We start from the raw sequence: 24,574 nt of genomic DNA on the forward strand, positions 1-24,574 counted from the left end.
TTCATGCTAATGGATAGACCCATGTTTATCTATTTTAAGGGCGGGTCAATCATTGAAAGTGTTCAGATCAATATTTCAAATGGGAAAAAAAAATTAACAACAAGATTGAGTATTTATATAGTACAGGTTTGTCTACAGTGCATCACCATAGTTAAACAAAATCTCAGTATTTGTCACTCAAGCAATCGTAGTCAGATAGATTTAGGGTTCGGTTTTCGTTGAACCAACAATATTGCAATATTGATTTCCATATTTTTAAATAACTTTTGGCACATGTAGAATACCCCAGAATTACAAATGATTCGTAAGCAATTTTTGTAATAAATCATAAATAAAAAATATGTACTGAAAATGTGTGGAAAAGAGGCAATGTGAAATCGCACCAATAGCTTTTGGTTGTTATTGGTGTTGTTATTATTAACGAATTTTGGTTGGATTTTGATATTATTTGTTGTTTTCTATTGCAAAATCAATTTCGGGCTTTGAAAAACTACATTTTGATTCTATATATAATGTTTTTTTTAAAATCACAATAGGAAAACAAATACAGAAAAAATGTAGATGGAAATTTGCATGCGCTTCCTTTTTGGTTTTGTGTTTTTTTTTAGACTACAGATATCTAAATGGTTTCTTGTAATGCAAATCAAAATCAAAGCTACCGAATGAGCGGAATTACGTTGGAAACAAAGAAAAATCAAACTAAGGCAATTTCAAACAACATTTTCGACTAATAAATTTAATATTGGTTTTTTTTTTTTTCAAAACGATGCATATGTATTTCAATGTTTTTTTGCATGAATGTGACACAAAACCCCATTGAAAGCGCTTCCACTTGAGCACACGCAATGAAATAAAATTTTGATTACGCTTCACAGCTACGATTGCAGCGATATTTATCATTTTATCCCTCCCATCCTAATCAAGTGTGTCACTTTTGAGGTCACACCTCAATGGATTTTTGGTCAATGCACTCAGCAAGTGTATTTAGTTTTGAATCAGGTTTGTTTATTTTCTCCAGAAAAGAAAAATAATAGAATTCAAAATTGATACTACAACAACATAAATGAACACAAAAAGATTAGGACGAAAATAATTATGAACAATGTCGGAACTAAAACGTTTTTCGAAATAATTGAAAATAGTAATTCAATGAACAAATAAAAACAGGTCGACTAGTCTATGATTTAAAGTGGATCACTTCGTATATTTGTTTAGGGTAATTTACTCGAGCCAAACGAACAAATTTCCACTTCAAATCGCTTTTGGGATTGGGCAATTGATTTTTTCTTCTTCTCTGTTTCTAGATTTGATCAGTGATCGAGCTTAAGGGTGGGATACTTGTCAGTAATAATAAAAACTTGGTCGAAATTTATGCAATTTGAAGCGATTTGATGGTGTGAAATTCGATCTTCTTGTTGGCTTTGTAAAATAATTGTGATGTTGAAATTGATCGTTGTCATAAAATTGAATCATAGATAACTCACCATAATCACCTCGTGTCATTGGTCCCCGCAATGGCACTCGTGCTCCAGCCGGCGCTACACCTATAATTAATGTATAAACACAGCGTTTATAGCAACCGTAAATGTAAACCGTAAATTATCGAGTTACATACCTACGCCTCGCATTGGCGGTAAACCAGGTGGTGGTATCATGCCGGGATGAGTAGGTGACAAGCTTCTGTAATGTGATAAAAAAATATATGGACGGTAAAACGATTCACATGATCTAAATGGTAACGTGGTAATAAAAAGGGTTGAGCGTTACGTTTCAACTAACCCCACGACGCCAGTGCGTCCTTGCATCATAAGTAACATGCGTCGTTCGCGCGCTCGCAATACCTCTTCCTTTTTCTTTTTATCGGATGGTGGCTTTGCCAGTGAAACCTGAATGTAGCAGGAAAAAAACAAAACCATTAGTTCACCAATGAATGCCAATCACTCTCTGTCCAATGAAATATTTCCAATTTGCTATTTAAAAAGAAAAGAAAAACAAAAACGACTAGTTGGACTTACTTCGATATTCGAACATCCTAGCTCTTTGCCATCAAGACCACGCATCGCTAAGACGGCATTGTCTCTGTCCTCGAAATGCACGAATGCATAATCTTTAATTTTCTTAACGCGTTCCACCTTGCCATATTGTTCAAAGCTTTCTTTCAGCTTTTCTTCGCTTATGTCTTGTGTCAAATTGCGTACGTATAATACTTTTACTTTGCTCATTGTTGATTCATCCGGTTCTTCTTGAGGATCGGCCCAATCGACAATAATATCACAACCCCAGACCTGCTTACGAAATTCATCGAATAATTCGATTACGGTTAATATTCATCTATCCAGTGGATAGTATCCACATGTGCAAATGTGATCATCAACAAACCTTAATTCGTCCAGTTCCGAGTCTTCGTTTGGCCAACGATGCTGCCTTATGTGATTCGTATTCCAAGAAACAAAATCCTCGGTTTTTCTTTTTATCGTCGGGTGAACTGTAAATGATCACCTCAACAAGACCGGCTGAAAGTAACAAAATTACGATTAGCACATTTCGAGTGTAACGTCAATGAATCCGCGATAACTTTACCCTATGCTTTTATGCATTTAATTTTGTTTTTTTTTCTCTTTAGTTTTCCAAATCAAATAAAGTTCATGAAAATACATATTTTTGAGCCGTGTTTGTTTTCGTTTTTTTCTTCGGGTGTTTTTTCTTTGTTTCGAGTAAAAAAATTAACAAAATTTATTGAAATAGCTATTTGGTTGTGTATATATGTGTGTAGTTTTCAATGGATTTTCTAATTTTTGCTCCCAATAAACCAATGCCAAAACCGCGTCCTATTCGAAAGCTTTTCAAAAAAAGTTTAATCAATTTAAGAGGTGCTCAATCATTTCGATTTTTGTTCGTGGTAATTTTTCTTCTACCGGTTGGGCAGTTTCATAAGTAATAGACGTTTTGGTTGGTGTGCGGGTTGTTTAGTTTTGTATCATCGATCGATTAGTTTATTTTTGAATGGTTTCGCATGGCGATAATTATGTACAACAACCTCATTGTTTTTAATAGATTTTAATTACAGTGATAATGTGAATCGAATGTGCAACTAACAAATTGGTTCATGCGTTGAATTCAATTCTTTTTTTGTGTTGTTTCTGTTTTTTGTTATGTTCATTCAGTTTAGGATGGTCTGATTACTGCTTTTGGCGCTCTTTTAATTGGCTTTAAAACCTGAAAGAATCGGGCTGAACTCATTTTACAACAACAACCAAATTATTTGTTGGTTACACCTCAAAATAGCGGCACAACGTTATTTCAATATGGTTTACAGAGTTAGCCGGAATATTGGAATAGACACTGAATATATTCGACAGAATAAAAAGAACAGAGTGTTTTATATACATAAACTTAACTAAGTTAAACTTAAGAGAAAAATTGGGGGGGGGGGAGGGGAACAGCATACATACTTCTAACGTTAAACATGATAATGTTACTTATCTATGTAAAAAAAATTGGTTTTTTTTCGCAATTATTTTCTCAATGTTGGTCATTTTTCGAGTAAAAATTTTATTGTTTTGAGTCCACGGTGAGTTTTCTGGGACAAATTGATTGCTTTGGATCCAATGTGTGCAAATTTTTGGTCTCCAGTCATTAATGTAATCCAAGTTTCGAGTGTTTGTGTGTGTGTTTTTTTTTGGGTGTTTACATTTTCGCATTACATTGTGAATGCATTGAGTTTTTGAGTTTTAATTTGGAGATTACACTGAAACAGCAATTGGAAATCTAAAAGTACACAAGAAAAGGTGTCCATTTCATGGGAACTGAGACCTGCTGAAGCAGGATGAAAATGGTGTAGCATCAATAGCTTATGTGTTTCATTTGATTTTTAAGAGCGAACGAATTTCACAACTAGAACAATGTAGTTAGTTAGCATTGGCTAAAACAGTGTATGTGTGTGTTTGTGTATGTTTGTGTGTATAAAACGTAATGCTGTTACCGGTACTTTTCAGTCGTATGTTTATTTCTTCAAATATCGAAGGCTTTTAAAACAAATGTAAACGCATACAAAAACAAAAATTAACAGATGCGAATTTGGCAATGATTTAAATGAAATTGGTAAGCAAAACTAAATACCCAATGAAATCTTTGGTTTTACTTAATCATCTCTTCACTCTATTCGAAATTTTGTTAATTCATTTTTTTTTTCTTTTCAGACGGAACATGACAACCAATTGGCTTAATTGTGTATGTGTATTTCATCTTTATTTTTCAATTAATTTCTCAATCTTTTTTTTTTTAAAAGAACTTTTCAGCTGCGATGAACTACGGCCATACTCAGATTTGTGCCAAATCACCAATCATAGTTATGGATGTGTGCGTGTTTTTTTTTAGAGAACCAATTTTTGTTTGATGAAAATGGGAATTTTTGGTTTGTTTGTTTATTGCTTGTTTTATAATTTGTTTTGTTCATAACTTACGTGCATGTTTTGCAAATTCCTCTAATAATTCGTCGCGATCCCTATTCTTTGGTATATTTCCGACAAATAACCGATGATTATTAAACGATATCGTTACACCAATCTTTTTGCCTTTGCGAATTTCATAATCATTTAGCTGTAAGCGAATTTTTGGTTCGATTTTGATCTTTAGATGGTTGATTTGTTTTGTTTTTCAGTTTAAAAAATGTGTGTGTGTTTTTTTTTTTTTGGTTTGTTCGAAATAAAAGAAAAATTTGTAACAACAAACATATCACAAGTGTACAATAATTTCATTTGTCTTTTGTTTTATTTTTAATGGAATAAGAAAAAAAAATGAAAAAGATTATAAGGAATGCATTCCCTGATTTCAAAAGAAGAAAAATTATATACAAATGCATATATGCGTTTATCATACATGGAGAGGTGTATTGATCATTGAACAAAATCAAAAGAGAATAAAATCAAAATAAAACAGAAAAAACGACAAACGAAACAATCAAAACAATGACGGGAGAATATAAAAGAAAACATTACGCTTAGTTCCAAATAAAGAAATGGAAACCCATGGTCCGGTTTGTGCTATTTCATACGTATATGCAGTTAATGACTGGAGATAATATTAAATTCTATTTCCAAAAAAAAATTATATATATGTCGGTCGACGGAGTGGAAAGCTTCTCCTGCATGTGATTCATCTTGTGCTTTCGACTATTCTAAACAACCGTACCAAACGATCTATCCACAATTCATAGACTGATTAGGTATAACTATATCATTGTAAACCAATGGTGTTATGTTGAGAGTTTTTTATGCTTAATTTTCGAATTTGGTGTATGTGTAGTCACTTTCAGACATTTTTTTTTTCGTCTGAAAATGATTCAGATTTATTGCGAGCTTTCTGGCACACTATTGGGTTGGCGTATACGAATTTAGCAGCCTTAATTTGTTTTCTTTAGTTTTCTTAGGTAATTTTTTCTTCTATCGCCTCTAAATTGTAGATATGAATTTGAACGGTTTGGGGTGGAGGGGGAGAAAGTTGTTCGCAATATGCATTCTTATACGTGTATTTTATAAATCACAAGATGTACTAATATTTTGTTTTTCTTTGAAAAACTTTGATCATGAACTACAATGGTCAGATTTGATTCGTTTTTATTTCAGATTTTTATTCGCAAAACGTCGAATCGAATAAAGGATTTGCTGAATCGAGCTGTTGATGATGCTCCCGCTGTACAAAATCATGATAAATTAATGCATTTTGATCTTTTGTCTGAATGTTTGTCTCGAATCAATTTGTCATGCAAAATTCAGTTGTGCGACGAATTTTGTTAAATTGTCTTTAGTTTTCTTTTTTCAAAAGGAAAAAAATGATATCAATTGAACGTCCGAATTGAGAATTTATATGTTTACATGCATTTTCCTTATTTGATTTTGGAATTTGATTTATATTTAAAAAAAAAAAAAAAACAAAATAATAACGTAATTTCATTTGAAACTTGGTGTCGAAAAAACAAAATTTTGTTTCTTTTTGATTTTGGATTGTGTGTTTGATTCCAATTACCTGTTAGTTTACCAAATTCGTCTAATATCTCCTCTTTGCCTTTTGATTTGGGTATATTTCCTACGAAAAGGCGTAGATTCGGTACGCTTATGTTAATTTTCAAACTTTTGCCGGGTTTAATTTCATGGTTATCGAGCTGCGGGTTTAAAATCAAAATAATAATGATAATAGAAAAAGAAAATCATAAAATTAAGGGAGATGTAAAAAGATAACAAAATGGAATAATTTTTGTTGTTGTTGTTGATTTTGTGTGTGAGTGTGTGTTTGTTCGAAAAATGAAAACAAAAACGAAAAAAAAAACGAATTAGAAATCAAAAATAACGAAAAAGCACAACGAAACAGCAAACGGGAAACAAATCGGAATTTTATGGTTAGTCAATTTTGTTTCTCAATTATGAATTTAGACATTTACTTAAATTTCTGAACCAAATTTTTATTTTGTATCGGCCAATCGGTGAAATTGAAAAATATCATATGCGAAATACATGGAATTCTTAAAATGATGTAGTGCGCCAATTAGCCCACTTCAGCTCTAATAACTCACACTTCACTTTAAAAAAATCCATCGTTTAACACTCAAGTGTGGTTATTGATATATTTTCCGCCTATTGATGACCCAAATTATCGATTGAAAGTCACTTGAGTGTTATCGTTTTATTTCGCATTCAGACCAAAACCGTTTTTTTTTTATTCGAAACATTTAATCTAGATAAATTTCAAGTTGTTGTAAAAACTCAGCGTATAAATCTCAATAGAAATTTAGATACATGGTCAAAACGATGAAAAAGTTAACGAAATAACACCAACAAAAAACGGAAAAAGAAAGAAATAAAAAAAACGAAAATAAATCAAATGGCAAAAAGTAGATTTTTGGAAAAGCAAACGGCCAAATTGTTTTTAATACGGATAAATGTATTAAAAATGTAAAGATGGTCCTGTTTTTTTACTCAAATTTCCCATTCGACAATGCAAAATGAGTTGATTCTGGCTGTCAATCAAAAAGACCCAGCATGAATATTACTCCGAGCTGAGTTCAAAGAACAGAATATCAATGAACTTGTACAAATATCTCTTACCAATACCACGAGTGCACAATTTATTCGCTTGTTGTTATATTTGTATGGTTTTCAGTATAGATTATGCGGCCAAAATGTTTATATTATCAAATCCAGAAAAGATAATCAAACGGTGAAATGATAAGGTAAATCAACATAAATTGTGCGTACGATGGCTGTAAAAAGGGATCTGAAATATTTGTACGTTGTGTTACGGCATATTCATGTTTTGTGCAAAGAGGAGAACTGCACGAAACTTTCGTTTTTTTTCTTCTTTTAAATGTCAGATTATTTTGTTTTTCGTCGTTAAACTGATCCCAAATATCCTAACGTTACCAATTTATTTGATCAAAGTACAAAGTACACAGTGTTAATTATTCCACAAAAATAACAAAGCAATGAACGTTTCATATCAAAGTAGCTTGATCATTATCAACACACTCTCTCTTTCTCTGTCTTTCTCCATTTCTCTCGCGCTGATGTTATCGAAAGTTTGAGTCTCCAAATCATAGAGATGTAAATTTTGAATTTAGATAAAGACAAAAAAGAATCGGTTTAAAATATTATTTACATCTTGGATTGAAGTTGTACAGAAACATAAAATATATGTGGTTTTTAGTTGAGCATTTCGGGGGGCAATATGATGGATGATAATTCTTCCTGTTTTGAAGCATTCTAAAGCACATTCTATTCAATTTTTAATGCCACATCTAAATAGCTACTTTTTCTTTTGCAATGTAAACTTATAACCTTGGGCAAAATGCGAAGAAAATAAATAACAAAGTCCTCTTGTATAAAAACCAAATTCTGAAGGTTATCCGTTTTATCCAATCTTTCGATCAGATTAATTCGGAAGATACGGAGCATTTGGTTTTCAAGATTTTCGTTTCGCACCAATGATAACAACAAAAAAAGCCAAATAATATTGAAACCTTATAAATATAATGTGATAATCTACGCCCAAAAAAAATTCGATCAAAAGTCGGAATATAAGGACTCAATAAAAAAAACTACGCTACAAATATACAGCGTGTATTCCCTGCGCACAATACTTTGACTTAGCGTATTCTATCCATATGCTTTGCATGCGGTTCACGCTAAAAATATGCCTTAAATATACCTTCGACTCTGTATTAAATTATGTATAAAATAAGCGTAAGCGTGAATATGGTATAAACGCAGCGTGCGCAGGGAATACACGCTGTATATTTGTAGCGTAGTTTTTTTTATTGAGGAGCTTTTCGATGAGTGATTCGTGTGAGGCCTTTATTTAAATAGGACCGTCACCCAAATCTATGAAAATGGATATGAAAATTCAAAAAAAGAAGAAAAAATCAACACAAGCGAACTGTTATCGCTACAATGGCATGCAATTACATAGACAAATGAAACTTAAATTTGACACATTTTCTATAGATCTCCCACACTTGGACAGAGATTACGATGTAGAATTGTTACTAAACTAAGACTGAACGCTTTCTTTTTCATTTTTTGCAGTATTTGCGATAATTTTTGAATATTTACGTTATAGATAGCGCGCAATTGAAGCATTGGATTAACAATGTGTTTTATACTCAATATGTCATTCGGTGGGAATTCATTTGCTGCAACAAAGTTAGAAACAATCGAACAACGTAGCTCAAATCAATCATTTGAATGGATTATCTCACTGTATCACAACACGCTTGACAGTGGCTCGTGCATTCAAGATGAATGAACATTTGTTGTTGATTTATTTCAGTCGTTCATTCATGCAAAGCTCACTTTCGACACGGATTCTACAAGTGTCATTTTCTATACGAATATATTCAAAAATATCGAAAATACTATTGCTTCTTCACGATATGTGAAATTTAAATTGCGGTTTGTGTACAAGAAAATTCAATTACCAAATAAAGTATGTAACAAAAAAAAAAAAAATCAAAAAAAACAGTAGAGCACTAGAACTGAAGAATGAAATAATTGGGAAAAAAGTAATACCTCCTTTACAGCGTTTTGTGCAGCTTCTCGATTAGTAAATGTAACAAATGCATATCCACGATTAGTTCCAGTCATTGGGTCCATCATCAAGCGCAGATCCCATATTGTACCACATTTTTCGAATAACGGAATCAACTCGTCCTCGAACATGTCTTTTGGTATCTTTCCACAGAAAACCTCACAACCATTGCCAGGCGTTGGTCCGTCCCAATTTGGTGGTGGGCCGCCATATTTTCTTTGACCTGCAACCAAATTGTACGGTTTTTGTTTTGTTTTGTTTTGCATTCTTTCTTATCTACCGCATAACGATCAACGAACTGGTGTATTATCATACACCCAATGAACGCCTAAAGAAATTAAATTTAGCCAACAAACTCCATAGCAACATACCTGTTGTAACGTCGAGTGTGTAGCCAGTTCGTTCTAGGATTTTTTTAATTTTCTCTTCGTCTGGTCCTTTTGTGTTTACTGTCGTGGTTGGTGTAGGAATACCCTGTTGACTGGCTCGACTTTTCTGTCGATATGTTTTCATAACACCACATAAATATGCCGATTTATTTGATACATGTTCCAAGTTCGATTCGAGAAATTGGCTCAATACGTTTAAGGCACCATCAACAGGAAATTCGCGAAGCGCATCCAAAGCACGTTCGTCTAATTCTACATGGGCTAATTTTCCAGTTTTATATATATCGTCTAATTTGGCTGCCACCTAGAGTGAAATTTAATGTTCGTATCGATAAAATCATTTTTAGTTAGAATTAAAACCAAGTAGGAAATTTGGTATTTTCTTAGCGGCAACTAAATCTTTGGAAGAAGAAAAAAAAAGGAATGAGAAATTTACTCGTTTGTCTAGTCCATATTCAACTAGTTTTGGATAATCTGCTGTCCGCTCGGGTTCACCGTTGCCATCGGTCTTATTAGATGTTGCCATTTCTTCAATTATTTCTCCGTTTCCTTCAGCCATTTCTGTTCGAATCCATAAAAAAGAAAAGAAACCGTTTCAATTTATTACACTTTGACTTAATGGTATTCGAAATGCATTTGTATTCAATTTTATAAAACAATCGGGTGCGATTTTTTCTATTAGAAGAATACGCTCAGGAGGCGTTTCATTGTTACGAGCCATAACATCACATAGCTTATACCCTATCGAATATTTATATTCATTTCATGTCGAGCATTTAAATTGAAAGAGCAAAAAAAACAGTTACAACTATATGCTAAAAGAACTATTGGGAATGTGTATTTTCGCGCGCGGTTCGCTATGACATCATCAACGCCATCGGTGTCCGTAGCACAATACGCACATAATCGACGTAATTCAGGCGAAAAAAGTTGATACAAAGAATACCCAACTAAAGTATATTGTCTTAGGTTATGGTTTCGGTTACGGTCGCTCAATATTTCGTTGCTTGGCGCGTCTCTGTTCAGAGCTGGCAACATTCGGCGCTCTATTTGCAAGTGACTATCGTGCCTTAAAAAAACGAATAAATGTTCACCGTTGCCTTTGTAACTTGTAAAAGGCACATCATCCTCTTTTTTCTGCTAGTGCTGCTGCTGCTGCATTACAAAAAAAAACAGTACACATAACAAAGAGTTCAAAGTGAAGTTCCCTATAAAACGAGACGCAGATGTACGTTAATACGTAAAACATTTGCGCATTTTTGTCGGTAGACGTTTTTTTCTTTCTTCTTCATTTATTTATTCATGTTCCCTTTTGTGTACGCACAGAAACTTCCCTTATTGTGCTCACGCGTATTTCAATAGCCAAACACACAACTAAAAAAAACTTGTTGGTATGAAATGACAATTTCGAGTGTTTCTTTTTAGGGAGTTCGTGCATACTCAAGTTCTACGCACATTCCTCACACCAACCGTAGACGGTGTTACGAGTGAGTGTAGTACACACAAGTTTTTTTTAATGTTCTGATTACACCAGCGTGTACCCTAAAACACAATAATGCAATATTTTGTATTTTAACAAAAGCACACGCACACATACACACGTTGGAAAAGCGCAAATAGCCACCCAAAAATGAGAAGGGAGACAAACGGTGGGCAAATTGATTTGCAAATTGCAGGAACAAGACGTGATTCGCCGTTAAATAACACGCATTAAAAATCAAATATGATTGTTCAATACAAGGGAGAGAATGCGTCTTTTCGTCGGGCTTTACTTACTGCCGAGGTCAATAAACTTTATGTCTTGCACACGTTACAGCACACATTTGAATCAGTCAGACATTTAAACCACTAATCCGGCCACTATTTTGTTTTCAATAACTGCACAATATTCAGACAATAGGATTATGAACTCTCTGCAATTTGCACTGTTTTTCAGTATTTTATCGCTGTTTCTATCTCTCTGCTTTTCAGCGTCACCAAGAGCACACAATCTGGATTTCAATTCGAAAAAAAAAACCATCAGTGTGATGTCTCATTGAAGCTATAAATGAATCCACTATTCGCGCCGACATGGAGCACAGCGCCACTCAATATATGTATATTCAATTTCAATTTCGATTTCATGCTATGCGTGTAAGGATGTGTAATGCCGAAAATAAAGGTTTTTGAACTAGGAAGTAAGCGCACGGTGCAATGAACACATAAATGGTAATGTCTAGCTCCTCATTTTTTTTCGGGGGGACCGACGACAAAATGGGAATGCAATCAATGCGTGTAATCCTTTTGCTTCTTATATACATGAGCGCAATCTATGCACAATGCTCCGGCGCTATGTGTGCTGTACTGTGCCATGGCACACACGCTGCATTGCATGGAAAGGATGGATGGATGGTGCGCGTTGCTCTACTATGTATAAAGAATGGCAAGGAAGGAAAACAACGGTGTTGTGGAGTTGTTTGTTGGTTCAGCTTCGCTCGGTTCGGCTATCTGTGTGTTTTTGCGCAATTCGTTTTGCATGGAGTTGGTGTTGTAGTTTCACTGTTTTTGTTTACATGTCTGTGTTTGGATTTTATATTTGCCGTCTGCTATCTCTTTGCCTCTCATACACACACATACACACGCACTCTCTCTCTCTCTTCGGATTTTTACACGCCAAATATCGTAAATAAATATGCTACAACTGTATAATTCTCTATCAACTGCACCAACACAAATATCTAACGACCGCTATGGTTTGATTTTTTCTTCGTCTGCTCTCTGGTTTCATGCGCTTAGGTTCCTATGCTTTTTTTCTCTTCTTCCATTTTTTTTCTGCGCTATCACTTTATCCATGGAGCTCGGCCATGTTTTCACGAAATGGAATGTGCATGATAAAGCAACTGTGCTCTGGTTAAAGTATATAATAAAAGATTGCAGCACTCTAGAATTTGGTTCCGGTACATACATTGCAACTGCCAATATACTATTTCTGTTTCCTTTTTCCCGTCTGGCATGGCTCGTCGACGTTGTGCACTGGCTTTTTCCATGTGAGTGTGTTCGTGTGTGTGTGTGTGTACGTGGAAAACAATGACAAATATTCAGTATGAAAATCTTAGATAGCAAAGAAAACACTTAGCCACAAAATGTACAATATGATTTTGTTGAATTCGCGGACAAATCGATCGTCAACTATGTGTACACCTTATTTCTCGGAGTCAAGCTTTGGGCACACCGAAATGGAAGATTCTTCGGGGTATAACAGCAACAACAACATAAGTGCCGTGCATTCGAGAACAATGACCACGGCGACAAGTAGTGCAGTTGCGCGAACTTAACTGCTGCTACGAATGTCTGCTGCATTTCGAACACGTAGAAATCTATACATAATGCACGTAAAGCTTTGCATAATTCGTGGCTTCTGTTATGTGCAAATAAAGGACTCAACTTTTTGTCGATTGACTACGGTCGAAGACAAATACCTAAACGTAATTTCCTTATGTCGACTCAACAAAATGAACTGCCATCACACACATCTACCTAAATTGTACGTTAGATGTTTTCACATTTTCAAAGCGACACACATGGCTGCAATATATACACAACGTGGAAAAAAACCAGCGACGATAAAGACGGCGTTAAATTGAAAAACTAAAGAGAGAGTGTGAGAGACACACACACACAGAGAGAGAGAGAGAGACACGGAGAGTGAGAAGAGACGGCTGAATTTTCTATTTCGAATCAAAATCGATAATATTTCGGGACTTCTCTGCTGTCGTGGAACTCTTCGATCAGTCTCGCCAAGTTCCAATGCAACATTCATCTAAATGTGCATGAGTTTTTTTTTTGTAGGAATATATTTTTTGCTTGATTTTTTAATTCGCAAACAGCCAAACAAAACATTTTCTTTCTCGCAGAGACGTTCCAATTTTTATTTCCTCTTACAGTACTCAGTGGATAGTTGCGCGCGTGCAATTCAGATAATTAAATTTTCTGCAATTAAACTTCAAGCGGCGGCGAGAAGATTTGGTTTTTTTTCTTTCAACTTTCTTGCCATCAAACAACAATATAAAATTGGTTTGTTGCACATGAAATGTGCGCCGTTCAAAAGAGAAAGAACGTGGCCTAAATAAATATTTGATTTGGATTCGTTTTGATGCTCTAATAAAATCGATGAGGACACATTTTCTTTTGAAAGCGTTCGCATGACTTGGTCGAATTAAATATACGAAGTGATGATGTTCTTAGAATATGCCTGATATGGAATGCGGCCAAATGTTAAGAAACTGCACATTTGCTCACATACACACGCACACATAACAGACAGCCTAGCTGTTCGATTTATCCAATTTTGCGTTGCTTTTTCGAAACGGAACGTTCGCTCTCTGGCAGCTTTGCACGATGAGTAAGATCGCTCACACATATGAATGCATATCCGTTGTTCAGTGCAATAAGCGCACATATATGTGTACTGCATATGTGTATGGATGCGTTATTGCGGTTGCCACAATGCAATCGTGCGGCGCGCTTCGGGAAGTGAAAAAAGCGAGCGAGCAAGGGAGAGAGAGAGAAATTAAATAAAAAAGAACAATAATGCAATATGTATGTATTAGAAAACAAAATGGTGGATTACATTTCAAAAACAGTACACACTTTGAAGCACTAAAAGGAATCGTAAATGAATTTCAAACGAAAAACCCATTTTAAGAAATCGTTCAGTTTTTACTCGGTTTTTTTTTTGGTTCGTTTTCATTTTAAAATGAATGGCAACAATATCACACACAAAATACATTTCGATTGTGCAGCCAATCGAGAGCCGAATGCATTCGATGCATGCGAAAGCAGGCGGAGTTCAAGTACAGACGAAAATTGAAAATGGAATGCCAAAATGAATGGAAAAAATAGAGTATTTCTTATCCAAGCATTTGAGCTTGTTCGAATTTCACATAAGATCACTAAACACACGAATGTGAAGCTTTCCGTAGGATCTATGGAAGGAGCCACGTGTAAATTATTCAATCCCTTTGAAATATTGACATTAAAAAAATTGTTATGGTGAAAACACGATTCTCTATACGAATATATCCCCTTTATGTATCTTTTGTCAGCTTACATTTTATTTTACTTTTGAAAACGTTCGCTACATGCTCGAATAAATGCTGCTGTGCAAAATATTAACCGGTGTTTCACGGGAACAAAATGAAACAATCACATTTAAATCGCTCAGACAATTTTGTCGTCGACACAAAAGGCTTTTCTTGATGCCGTTGATGTTGTTGTTGGGAACATTGGCTTATTAACAATTGCGATTGATTTTTTTTGCACAATATTCATTTTTTACCTCTGTCTCAGTCAATATATCGTGTTACGTGGATCACCGATCACAGATCGTGGTTTTTTTTTTTAAATATTGACTTTGCGACAGCAAAATGCTTCTTTCATCCGTCGGAACTTTAAATAAAATGAAACGCACAGATATATTCAAAAAAAAGAATAGAAGAAATATAATGGGACATAGAAGCGTTATCACCGCAAGTATTTTTATTTTAGGAATCACTCTTTGTGATTTTCGTTTATGAAAGTCAGTCATACACACAACGCACCGTTTTGCTCGATTTTTATTGCATTCTTTGCCTGCGCGAAAGAGGAAGAACAGAACTCAGCAAAAAAAAACGCAAACTGAAATAAATATATTCCGATCGACCGATATGCACCAAAAGCGCGCTTCCACCACGTATATTGCATACAAGCGCAGGCACACATACCATCTCAAACGCAGATGCCGCGGCGCGTATATATCTCGAAACTCGAAATTTCACAATGAAATTGTCCAAACTGGCAGCGCATGAATTGTACGATGTATGTGTACTCTATCTCCCTCCCTCTCTCTCTCTCTCTCTCTCTCTCTCTCTCTCTCTCGCTCTTGCTCTTTCAATCGCAACCGAATTTTATGTATATCAGCCGAAGCAAATGGAAAAAAATATATATTAAAAATCAGCATTGCTAATCATCACCCACAAAATCTCTCTTTCTCTCTAATCGCTCTTCGACTGCATATCGATAATTAACGAACTTTTTTATTTTGTATTTTGACAAGTCGCAGTGGAATCATTCCTTCGCACATATACAGTCTGTAACTTTGGATCACTCACTCGCACACAAATATCACAAACACTCATTATCCGAACGCGAAAATATTGAAGAAAAAATAAAATAAAAATAAAATAAACGAACACTTTTAAGATACTGTCGACCAAAAACATCGCACACATACACAGAGAATCACATACACGCGATATTTTATATCTAGCGCCCAATTTGTAAACTTTTTTTTTCGTTTAACAAATCAAAACGAATAGAACAACAACAAAAAAACAAATAAATACGATTGTGTTTCGTCGAGAAAATGTGATTCGTACCGTTTATAGTTAGTTGAAGTACAGCGACGACGACAACGACAGCGATTAACGGCGGCGGCAAAAATAATGCGAAATGCACAAGGCGAATTCCGTGGTTTTGACAAAATATCGCTTGTCAATACAGGGAAATTCCGTTGAATTTTTGATTTTTTGCGAAATAGAAAACCGCTTACATATTCTAAATAATTGTTATTATTAAAAAAAAAATAATAATTGCAATAAATTTCCTAGCCTATAGCACAGCACACTGAAAACTTCGCCGATGTAATGGCGGCTGTCGTCTAATACACAATACAATTATAAATATATTGTGTGTAGCAAGAGCGTCAACGGACTACGGCAATAGTAATGGCAAAATAATCGAAACCGAAGCACAAACACCACTGCAACAAACTGAAACAGAAAAACAGAGAAAATAACAGGCATGGCCACGGACACGGACACGGACACATACTCTCGTCTCCAATGTGAATTAAAACCGCATAAGCAGTGCCAGCCAAAAAATGAGCGAATGTATGTATATTTGCACACGACTGAATCAATGGGTTCAAATATTCGCACTCGCATTCGCATTCGCATTCTCGCATACATCGTACACACAGCCATTGCCGCAAAATACAAAACACACATAAATTTTACATTCGCTGCTGTCGCCGCTGCTATACGTTTTACATTTTATTGTTGTTGTTCAGTCGCTTTGTTTCTTTTCCTTTCTTCCAGTGCCTTTCTTAATCGTCATCTCCTATCTCTGTTCGCGATTCGCGTCCACCTCGTCTCTCTCTGTCTGTGTCTGTGTCTGTGTGTGCGACCGTGTGCATGTATAAGTGTGTGACACGTTCTGTTTGTATGTCCGTGTGCGCTTTATGAAGTCTACTTCTCATAAAGTCAGTGCTATAAAGCTGTAGCTATAGCTCTATAGCCATTGCGAATAATTATAACTATACCTATCTATAGCATATGCGAACTTCATGCTGCCACTCGGCCAAGTATAGTGCGCGCGCGATCTTGTGTGTTTCATACGTTCATACATATATGCGCTATGCATATGTATGCATATTGTCTCAGATCTCTTATTCTTTTTTTGTATCATTCATCCTACAGTATTTGTCGCATACCGTTTAAGCTTGTCCGTTGGCAATGCTTCCATTTCGCAGTTCGCATTTCGCATTTCGCACTCATATTTTACTCGAGTTTTTATTAAAAAGGATTTACGACCTAACCGAACGTTGGAACCAATCTCTTTCTTTCTTTTTCTCTTCTGTATGTTCGTATTTCTTGTTCAGCTCAAAAACGAATGAAAAACGAAAATATTTTCAATTCGGATGGAAAGCATCGAAACTCCGGCGTGAGTGAACATTTTTAATTTCCCGGCCGTAACGATTTGTCCAAATTATGTGATATTCGAATTTTGATGTTCAGTTGGCGCGATTAAAATTGCACTGAAAGAAAAAAAATTCTATGTCCATGTTGAGTCATTATAATCTACTCGAGTCAGCATACAATTACATTTTGAGCGCATCTATAGAGCACATACAATTTTATTCGGCTTTGATTCCCATGCAATTTGACACACAACAAGTATGCAAAAATGAGACTCTGTCAGTTCTGCACATGTAGAGAAAGAAGAAGCAGAAGAGTGCATCGACGAATGTTACATTTATTACATTTTATATGTGTACAGCGCGCTGAGAGAACCAAACAGAGATAGATTGTAGTGCAGTATTTGTGGATGCGTTTGTACAGTGAATCAACTGTCTCTTTCCCATTCGTTTGCTCAGTCGCTTTTAATACACTTTCGTACGAACTAGCCTCTCAAATGTACATTCTGCCAGACATCTTGGACGGAATTGATGTGAGATTTTGTTCATTCCATGCCCGTCTTTTTGCATTTGCTTTTATGTAATTGCTGCTCAAGACACGCAGCAATATGATGATGTACTATCGTGCCACATTCTTTGAACAATAAATAAAAACGGCGAGAAGATAGCATGTTCTCCATATATTGCAATTGTACGCAGACAGAACTGCAGTGCGAAACCCAAACGATGAATAAATATATATATACATACAACTTTATATATATATATATATATATGTTTGTATATACACTTTTGAAGAGCACATACAAACACATACACATTTACCCGCACTATTTTAGCTTGATGGAAACAATCATGTCATTTAGCCAACAACATAAAGAAATAAACAGGGGAATGCGTTGTTTCAACCAGGCAACGCTCCATAAGCTATACGATCGAAGATTAAACGCATCACATGCGAAACGACGAAACGCCCGTGTTTCAAAAGGAAAAAACGTATTACAAAAAAAAATGTATAGTGGATGGTTGTCGAACCGGCGTGTTCATTTTTTCCCTTCTTCTTCTTCTTTTTCTCTTCTTGTTATTTCGCTCTCTGTTTCTTGTTGTATTGCTTGGCGTTGCTCTCCGTTGTTTGGTCTTTTCGCTTCTCGCCTGTGTGTTTTTCTTCTCCAAAAAAAATTCATTCTGCACATGCTGATTCTCTTTCTTGTGTTGAGAGCAGAACCGAGAGAGCGACAGAGCGACAGAGCGACAGAGCGAGAGAGAGAGGAAGAGAGAGAGAGAGAGAAGAGAAGAGATCCCATACAATAAATAGCGCGCTTTGAATACACTCGATGCACATTGACTATGCGTGCATATAACTTCAAATTCGTTCCCGATTTGTCAGAACTCGTTTCCCATATGCCCATACTCGAAAAGCGTAGCTAAGACCATACATGTGTAATGTGTATGCAGATGTGTGTTTATTCGCCAGAAAGAAATACGTGTTCAAATAAGCGACAGCTAAAGAACAGTATACACAGCGACAACAACAATGTGCAAATAAAAACGACAGAAAGCGCAAAAAAAAGTTGTCATGCAAAGAAATGATGCGAATTTCAGTTTTAACGTTCAACGCCATTTACCTATTTTGTTCACATCATTATGAGCGAGTAGCAAGAGAGTTGGGTTATACGACTAGAGCGACTTATTATCGCGTTCTTTTCCTGTGGCTTGCGGCTTCGTCGGCTGTTGTTGTTGTTGTTGTTGCTTTTTCTGCATTTCTATTCAGAATGTCATTGCAAATGTTATCGTAGTAGCGTAGTAGTAGAGGAGAGTGTGTGTGTGTGTGTGTGTGTGTGAGAGAGAGAAAGCGTTTTGCAAATCAAAGTCCAATGCTAAGAACCCATGATAAAGTGTTTTGTGTTTAAAATCCATCAGTTCCACTGGAAAATTGCAACTGGAACCATTTTAATGTGCTAGCGAAGAAATTTAAAGCATCTGCTTTGCATATCATTGTGAATATGCAACGTGGTCACTCGAAGATCAAATAATTGTGTACATCACTTCTAGGGAGAACATTTTGGCAGAGAGCGATATTTTTCCTTTTCAAATAGATTGCTTGTGCAATCGTCACTAATTTTATTGTCAGTATTCTGCGCTTGCACATTATTTTTATTTGTTATTTATGCAAGCCAAATGTTTACTGGCAGCAATTTTTTTTCATTTCGTATTTTGTTTTGACTGACCTATTGTCGATTAGACAGAGAGCGTTGAATAAAAAAAAACCGAAATCGGGCTTATTTATACAACAATCAAAACAAATACAACGTTAACAACACAAAACAAACAAAAGCCATTCCAGATATCAATAGCTTTCACAAATGATTCCTAGGGATTGATAGACTGAAACAGAGATGTATTGAATGAAAAAAAGAGAGAAAAAACTGAAGACTTTTCGGATTCAAAGCAAAATATCCCGCTGAATACCTTCAAATGAAATGGCGGGTTCAACTCAGAATTTGTTGATGTCACTCTTTTTTACGATGACTCAAAACGCTTTTCGCTGAAGATAAGATGTATCTCACGCGAGAGAGAAAATGAAAAGTTGGGCCAACCACCGATAAAAATAAACGGTTTCTAACTGCGAAACACGTAGTATTCGAAATGCAATCAGCATCTTGGCAACAGCGTACGCTATCAAACGATATAGATAGTACACACACGCGAAGTGGCCGCTGTCGAATTTGCAAACCTAAAACAGAGCAACAGTAACAGCAATCGCACACAAATATAAAGCGATGATATACAACAGGTATGTGCCAATCAATGCAAATTACGGAGGTATCAAGACATATTTCGTGTGCAGTTTATGTCGATGATATGATGTCAGTCGCAATAGGTCAACAAATCTAAAATTAAATTTCATTATGTGCTTCGTTTGCTGTTGTTGTATTAATATTATTATTTTTTCCTTCTTTCGTCTGAATTGCTTTGAGTATTTGTGTGTATGGGCTTGTGTGTGTTAAAGATCATGTCTTCAAATCATTAAATGTTCCCCAGACAGGAGAAACCAGTGTTGAAGATGTGCGAAAAAGATTCGCAGTCGCGGAGCACAGAGAGAATGACAGAGAAAAGCGACTGTGATATAATGCCAAAAATAGAAAGGCGAAAAATGTAACTCATCGTTTAAATTTGGAGTCGTTCGCGTTGGTCGGCCTTAATTGCGATTTTTACCCTATCCTTATTAAGTTCTACATCGTGTTTTATCTGAAAATTCATTCGAATACAAGCATGGCTTTGTAACAGAAACAGCAGCAGCGACGGCAACAATGGCAGCAGTCGCAACAACCCGCCGCCGCTGAAACAGTCGAAGCGATATAATATCGCAGTCTTTCACGAATATAATAATTTTGATTGAAATCGACATTCCATAAGTGCCTCCTTGTTTAAATCGAACTTTTATCTGGAGTGCTGAACCAGACGCACAATTTGTACATTCGATTGACCATAGAAAATACGAAATATCTTCATGTAAAAAGTTCAGTGGCTGTATTGTGCTGTACCGTATCGTGTCGCATACATGTCCTGTTTACATGTATCTCTTTGAAAAGAAGAAGAAGAAGAAGAAGAGAGATACGGGACCAACACAAGCATGGCATGGATAATATTGCTTCGCTTGAGACATTTCACAACTGTCGACGCTACGTTCGCTTTTTGTTGTTGCTACTGTTGTTTTTGAATGGTCTGTTTGATCGCGTCCGTTGTCATAATAAACATCGTTCCATCAAAAATTTCTCTGTTTTATCCGACGGGAATATGTTCCAAAGTTTTAGCCGAATGAACTGTTTCGAATGGTCAAATTTTTCAAAGTGCTGCACATTGCGTTTCGGTATAAAATCATCGAGCCGACTGACTGTACCACATACATTGCTATTGAATATGATGTGTACGCTCATTTATACGAACTCATGCGACGGCTTCATACAAACATAATGCGCAAAGTAGTAGTACATACACCTTTCTTTGTTGCTTGTATTAACACGAGAGAACGAACGCCGCGCATATGTCTGTGTGCATGCATTGTGTGTCGTGTTTTATTTTACCGGATAGAAATTGAATTTCGTACTCATGAAATTGAACATTTTACTTGACAACACAAAGAGTTATGCTGACATTTTATCCAACAAAATTCAGCGCTCAAATGAAGATTCCATATTTGTAATGGAAGATGTGATTAATAAAGCTTTTATTTAAGCATTGAAATAGCGAAAAAATGACGCATTACTCGTGCAATGTTGGGAAAAAAAGTGTATATGCACTGTTTTCATTTTTTGGCTTTATCTGTGATTTACTATCACACACAGAATGTGCAAAAAAGTGTGTGTGTGTTTGAGAGAGAGAGAGAGAGAGAGAGAGAGAGAGAGAGAGAGCGTATCCGTGCAAACAGCACACACTACATCAAAAATCATCATGCACAAAAAAGCGTATATATATACTTATACATATATATCAACAAACAACACATTCACACTCGGCTCCCCTCATGAATTCAAGCGGCTGGCTCGGCAGCCGATCGAATATAGCGTACATTTTGTGCAGTTTTTGGCAGAAAGAGAGGCAAAATGCAAGACTGTTTCTGTTGATTCAAATCGAGTGCCGGAACAGAAATTACTTCAAAATTAAGCAACCGTCTGGTTGCCATGGCAGAAGTCCAGACATGATGCGCTCACCAAAAACCATTTACTTATTCATTCATTTCATTAATACTACATTTTATTCTATCTCTCTTTCTCGGGGCTTCCATTTATTCCTCCTTATTCTTCTACTGTATTGCATTCCGTTCGCTTCTTTTCTTTTTATTCTATTATTTTTGCGTGTATTATTTCACGCTTCCATGCAACCGTGGAAGCCTCAAATGTGGATCCACATCATGTGCATTTTAGAATCGATGCGATTTTCAAATAAATAGACAAAAATATATAATGTAAATGCAATGTATTCAATGTATTCAATGACCTACCTAACGTTATATTGCTTTCAGCTTGAGCCTAAATGTATTAATTTCGACGATCTGACGATTTGTCTTATTTCACGGTGCGGTGTTCACTTGTCTGTTGTGTGAGTGTGTGTGTGTGTGTGTGTGGGTTGTGTTTCACTCCACTGTTTTATCGTTTTTATAGCGATACATAAGCGCTGACTAATATGTAGTTTCAGTGGTGGCGCGAATAGTTGTGTGCCTTTTTTGACTATATGAGTTCTGTACAACTGAATTAAAGTTTTGAATACCGAAAAAAAGAATAACTTTTCACAACAGTCTCTATATGAATGGTTTCCGTTTGTACTAGTTTCACTTTGCTGCAGTCATTAATTTCAAAATACAACCAAAAAAGCTTCGGCACAATTTTTTGTTTGTTTGCTTTTTGCTTTTTGCTGTTGTTGTTGTTGTTGGTATTGTTCCTCGTTTTATCTGTGATTTAGCGATAATACTATTTCCCCATTCGTTGATCCCGAACGTAATATTATGTTTTCTTTGATTTCGGATGGCATTTGGCGGTTGTAGTTTGTGATAGGACGGATTGGACTTGTATGCAGTTCTCGACCCTTAATGACTTCCAATTTCCTTTCTCTTGTTTTTTATTTTTCCTTTATTATCCACTGCCCGCTTTTTTGGTCTCATTTCAAATTCCAACTAATGTTGCGCGTCGTTCATGCATTATTTTACTCCACATTCAATCATCACCCGGTATGCGGTAACTGTTTCAGTTTGGTATTCAGCGAATTTGTTTTCCCCGTTTCCTCTTGCCTGCCAGATCACTATGTCTCTTACACTTTTCAGTTATATGCACATATTTTTGAACGAAGAAAGTTTTGTATTAACATTCGCACACCGAACAAACGAACCAATACACAAATGCAATTACATCTGCGAACGGTATAATTGATAAAAATGGATTAAGACAGCACTGATATTGGTAAAGTATTCTCTTTTTTTCTTATTTTTCTTTCGTTTTTGTCCACCGAATCACAAATGTTTGTATAATTCCTACGACAAACGATTCCTTTTTTCAATTCAATCGCACCTCCGATGCAGAAACTATTATATATTTTTTCCGCCTTTTTTTCGGTTGGTTTCACGTAAAAAGTGTTCGCGAATTGAAAAAAGATATGTATAAGAACAACTTGGTTACGTATGGACTTAAAGCATTATATTAGCCTCAGTCTACTTATTGTATACAAAATTGTAAACTAAAAAAAACTGACTGATTCAAACCGAAATCCAAATCAAGTATCGCATAAAATGTTAATTTAAACTTAGGAACAAAAAAAAAGAAATTGAACTATTCCATTTGAACTTTTAAGTATTAAAAATATTACGTTTCGTGTTTGCATATCATTCACAAGACTGTTTTGCACTGAATTGAATTCATTTGAAAATGTCACTAAAATATGTTTGGTGTGTTCACGCTTTGAAACTTCTTCGATTATTCTCTCGATCTTTTTATCTTGAAAATATGTGTTTGTAACATTGAATTATGATCGACGATTTGTTGAGTGTGTTTTTTTCTTCAAATTTTGTTTCTTGAAATTGGTTCAGAGTTGAGTAAAATACCAATTGTATTTTTGAATGTTCTGCCAAAGAAAATTTTCGCGTTGCTTACTTCTGTACGTTTTATAACTGTGTGCTAAAAAAAAAATCTAAAATTATACTGCTGTTTTTTGAAGACGGCGGCGATTTGCAGTAGCTCTTAATCGTCCGCGCTCAACTTTACTAGTGCAACAATATTGCTTCAACGAAATAGACCGCGACCCATACCCGTTGACTGCTCTGTGCAAAATACATTCACACAGACACACTCTCGCCGAAGTGTATTGCGATATATGCATGACAAAGAAAAAACGCAACAAGACCGTTGCTTTTCCTCTCCTTCTTATCCCAGAGCGCGCTTTTGAATCGTTCTCATCGTCATCATCGTCACAACAACATTCGCCGCACACACTATAATATACTGATTGTTCAATCTACACATACGCTTGCAATTTCATCAAACCAATTCTTCCATGAACGTTCACGTTGATGCGCCTGTATACGTGGATCGCAGCTAATAGGAACGTATGCGGCAAACAGGAACATGCAACAAAAATGAGAGAGAGAGAGAGAGAGAGAGAGAGAGAGAGAGAGAGAGAAGTTTGGCGTATAATTTTTTTTTCCAAAGTGAATATAAACCGCACAGATGAGAAGACAAAATATATATATTTAAAATATGTGATTTTTGATGAGAGTGATTATGGCCAGCTTAAAAATTATATAAAAAAGCTCATTTTTAAATTGGTTTTGGATGGATATGATATCCATCATATCGTATTTGGGCACATTTAATCCGCACATAATTCCAAAGCGATAACATAATCT

General features: G+C 35.6%; 1 protein-coding gene across 47 annotated transcripts in view; it reads right to left on the bottom strand.

The window, feature by feature from the left end:
• Positions 1–23,999, bottom strand: part of LOC129579078 (heterogeneous nuclear ribonucleoprotein R) — a 41,533-nt gene extending 17,534 nt beyond the window's left edge. For 4 of the 47 annotated variants that reach the window (XM_055468699.1, XM_055468697.1, XM_055468696.1 and 1 more), the window contains exons 1-10: positions 15,047–15,145; positions 9,904–10,028; positions 9,450–9,771; positions 9,060–9,301; positions 6,025–6,160; positions 2,380–2,513; positions 2,016–2,288; positions 1,768–1,886; positions 1,616–1,680; positions 1,485–1,544 (exon numbers count right to left, since the gene is read on the bottom strand). In XM_055468699.1, the coding sequence (XP_055324674.1) occupies positions 1,485–1,544; positions 1,616–1,680; positions 1,768–1,886; positions 2,016–2,288; positions 2,380–2,513; positions 6,025–6,160; positions 9,060–9,301; positions 9,450–9,771; positions 9,904–10,026 (1,474 nt within the window). In that variant the 5' untranslated portion in view covers positions 10,027–10,028; positions 15,047–15,145. Of the gene's footprint in view, positions 1–1,484; positions 1,545–1,615; positions 1,681–1,767; positions 1,887–2,015; positions 2,289–2,379; positions 2,514–4,463; positions 4,600–6,024; positions 6,161–9,059; positions 9,302–9,449; positions 9,772–9,903; positions 10,029–14,556; positions 15,017–15,046; positions 15,195–15,461; positions 15,588–15,862; positions 16,232–22,183 lie in introns of those variants that run through there. The other 43 variants (XM_055468715.1, XM_055468714.1, XM_055468707.1 and 40 more) reach the window with 37 other exon arrangements.
• Positions 24,000–24,574: the final 575 nt, after the last annotated feature.

Source organism: Sitodiplosis mosellana, unplaced genomic scaffold, assembly GCF_009176505.1.
Source record: "Sitodiplosis mosellana isolate CC-2019 unplaced genomic scaffold, AAFC_SMos_1.0 Smas_scaffold_6226, whole genome shotgun sequence".
NCBI classification, from domain to species: Eukaryota; Metazoa; Arthropoda; class Insecta; order Diptera; family Cecidomyiidae; genus Sitodiplosis; species Sitodiplosis mosellana.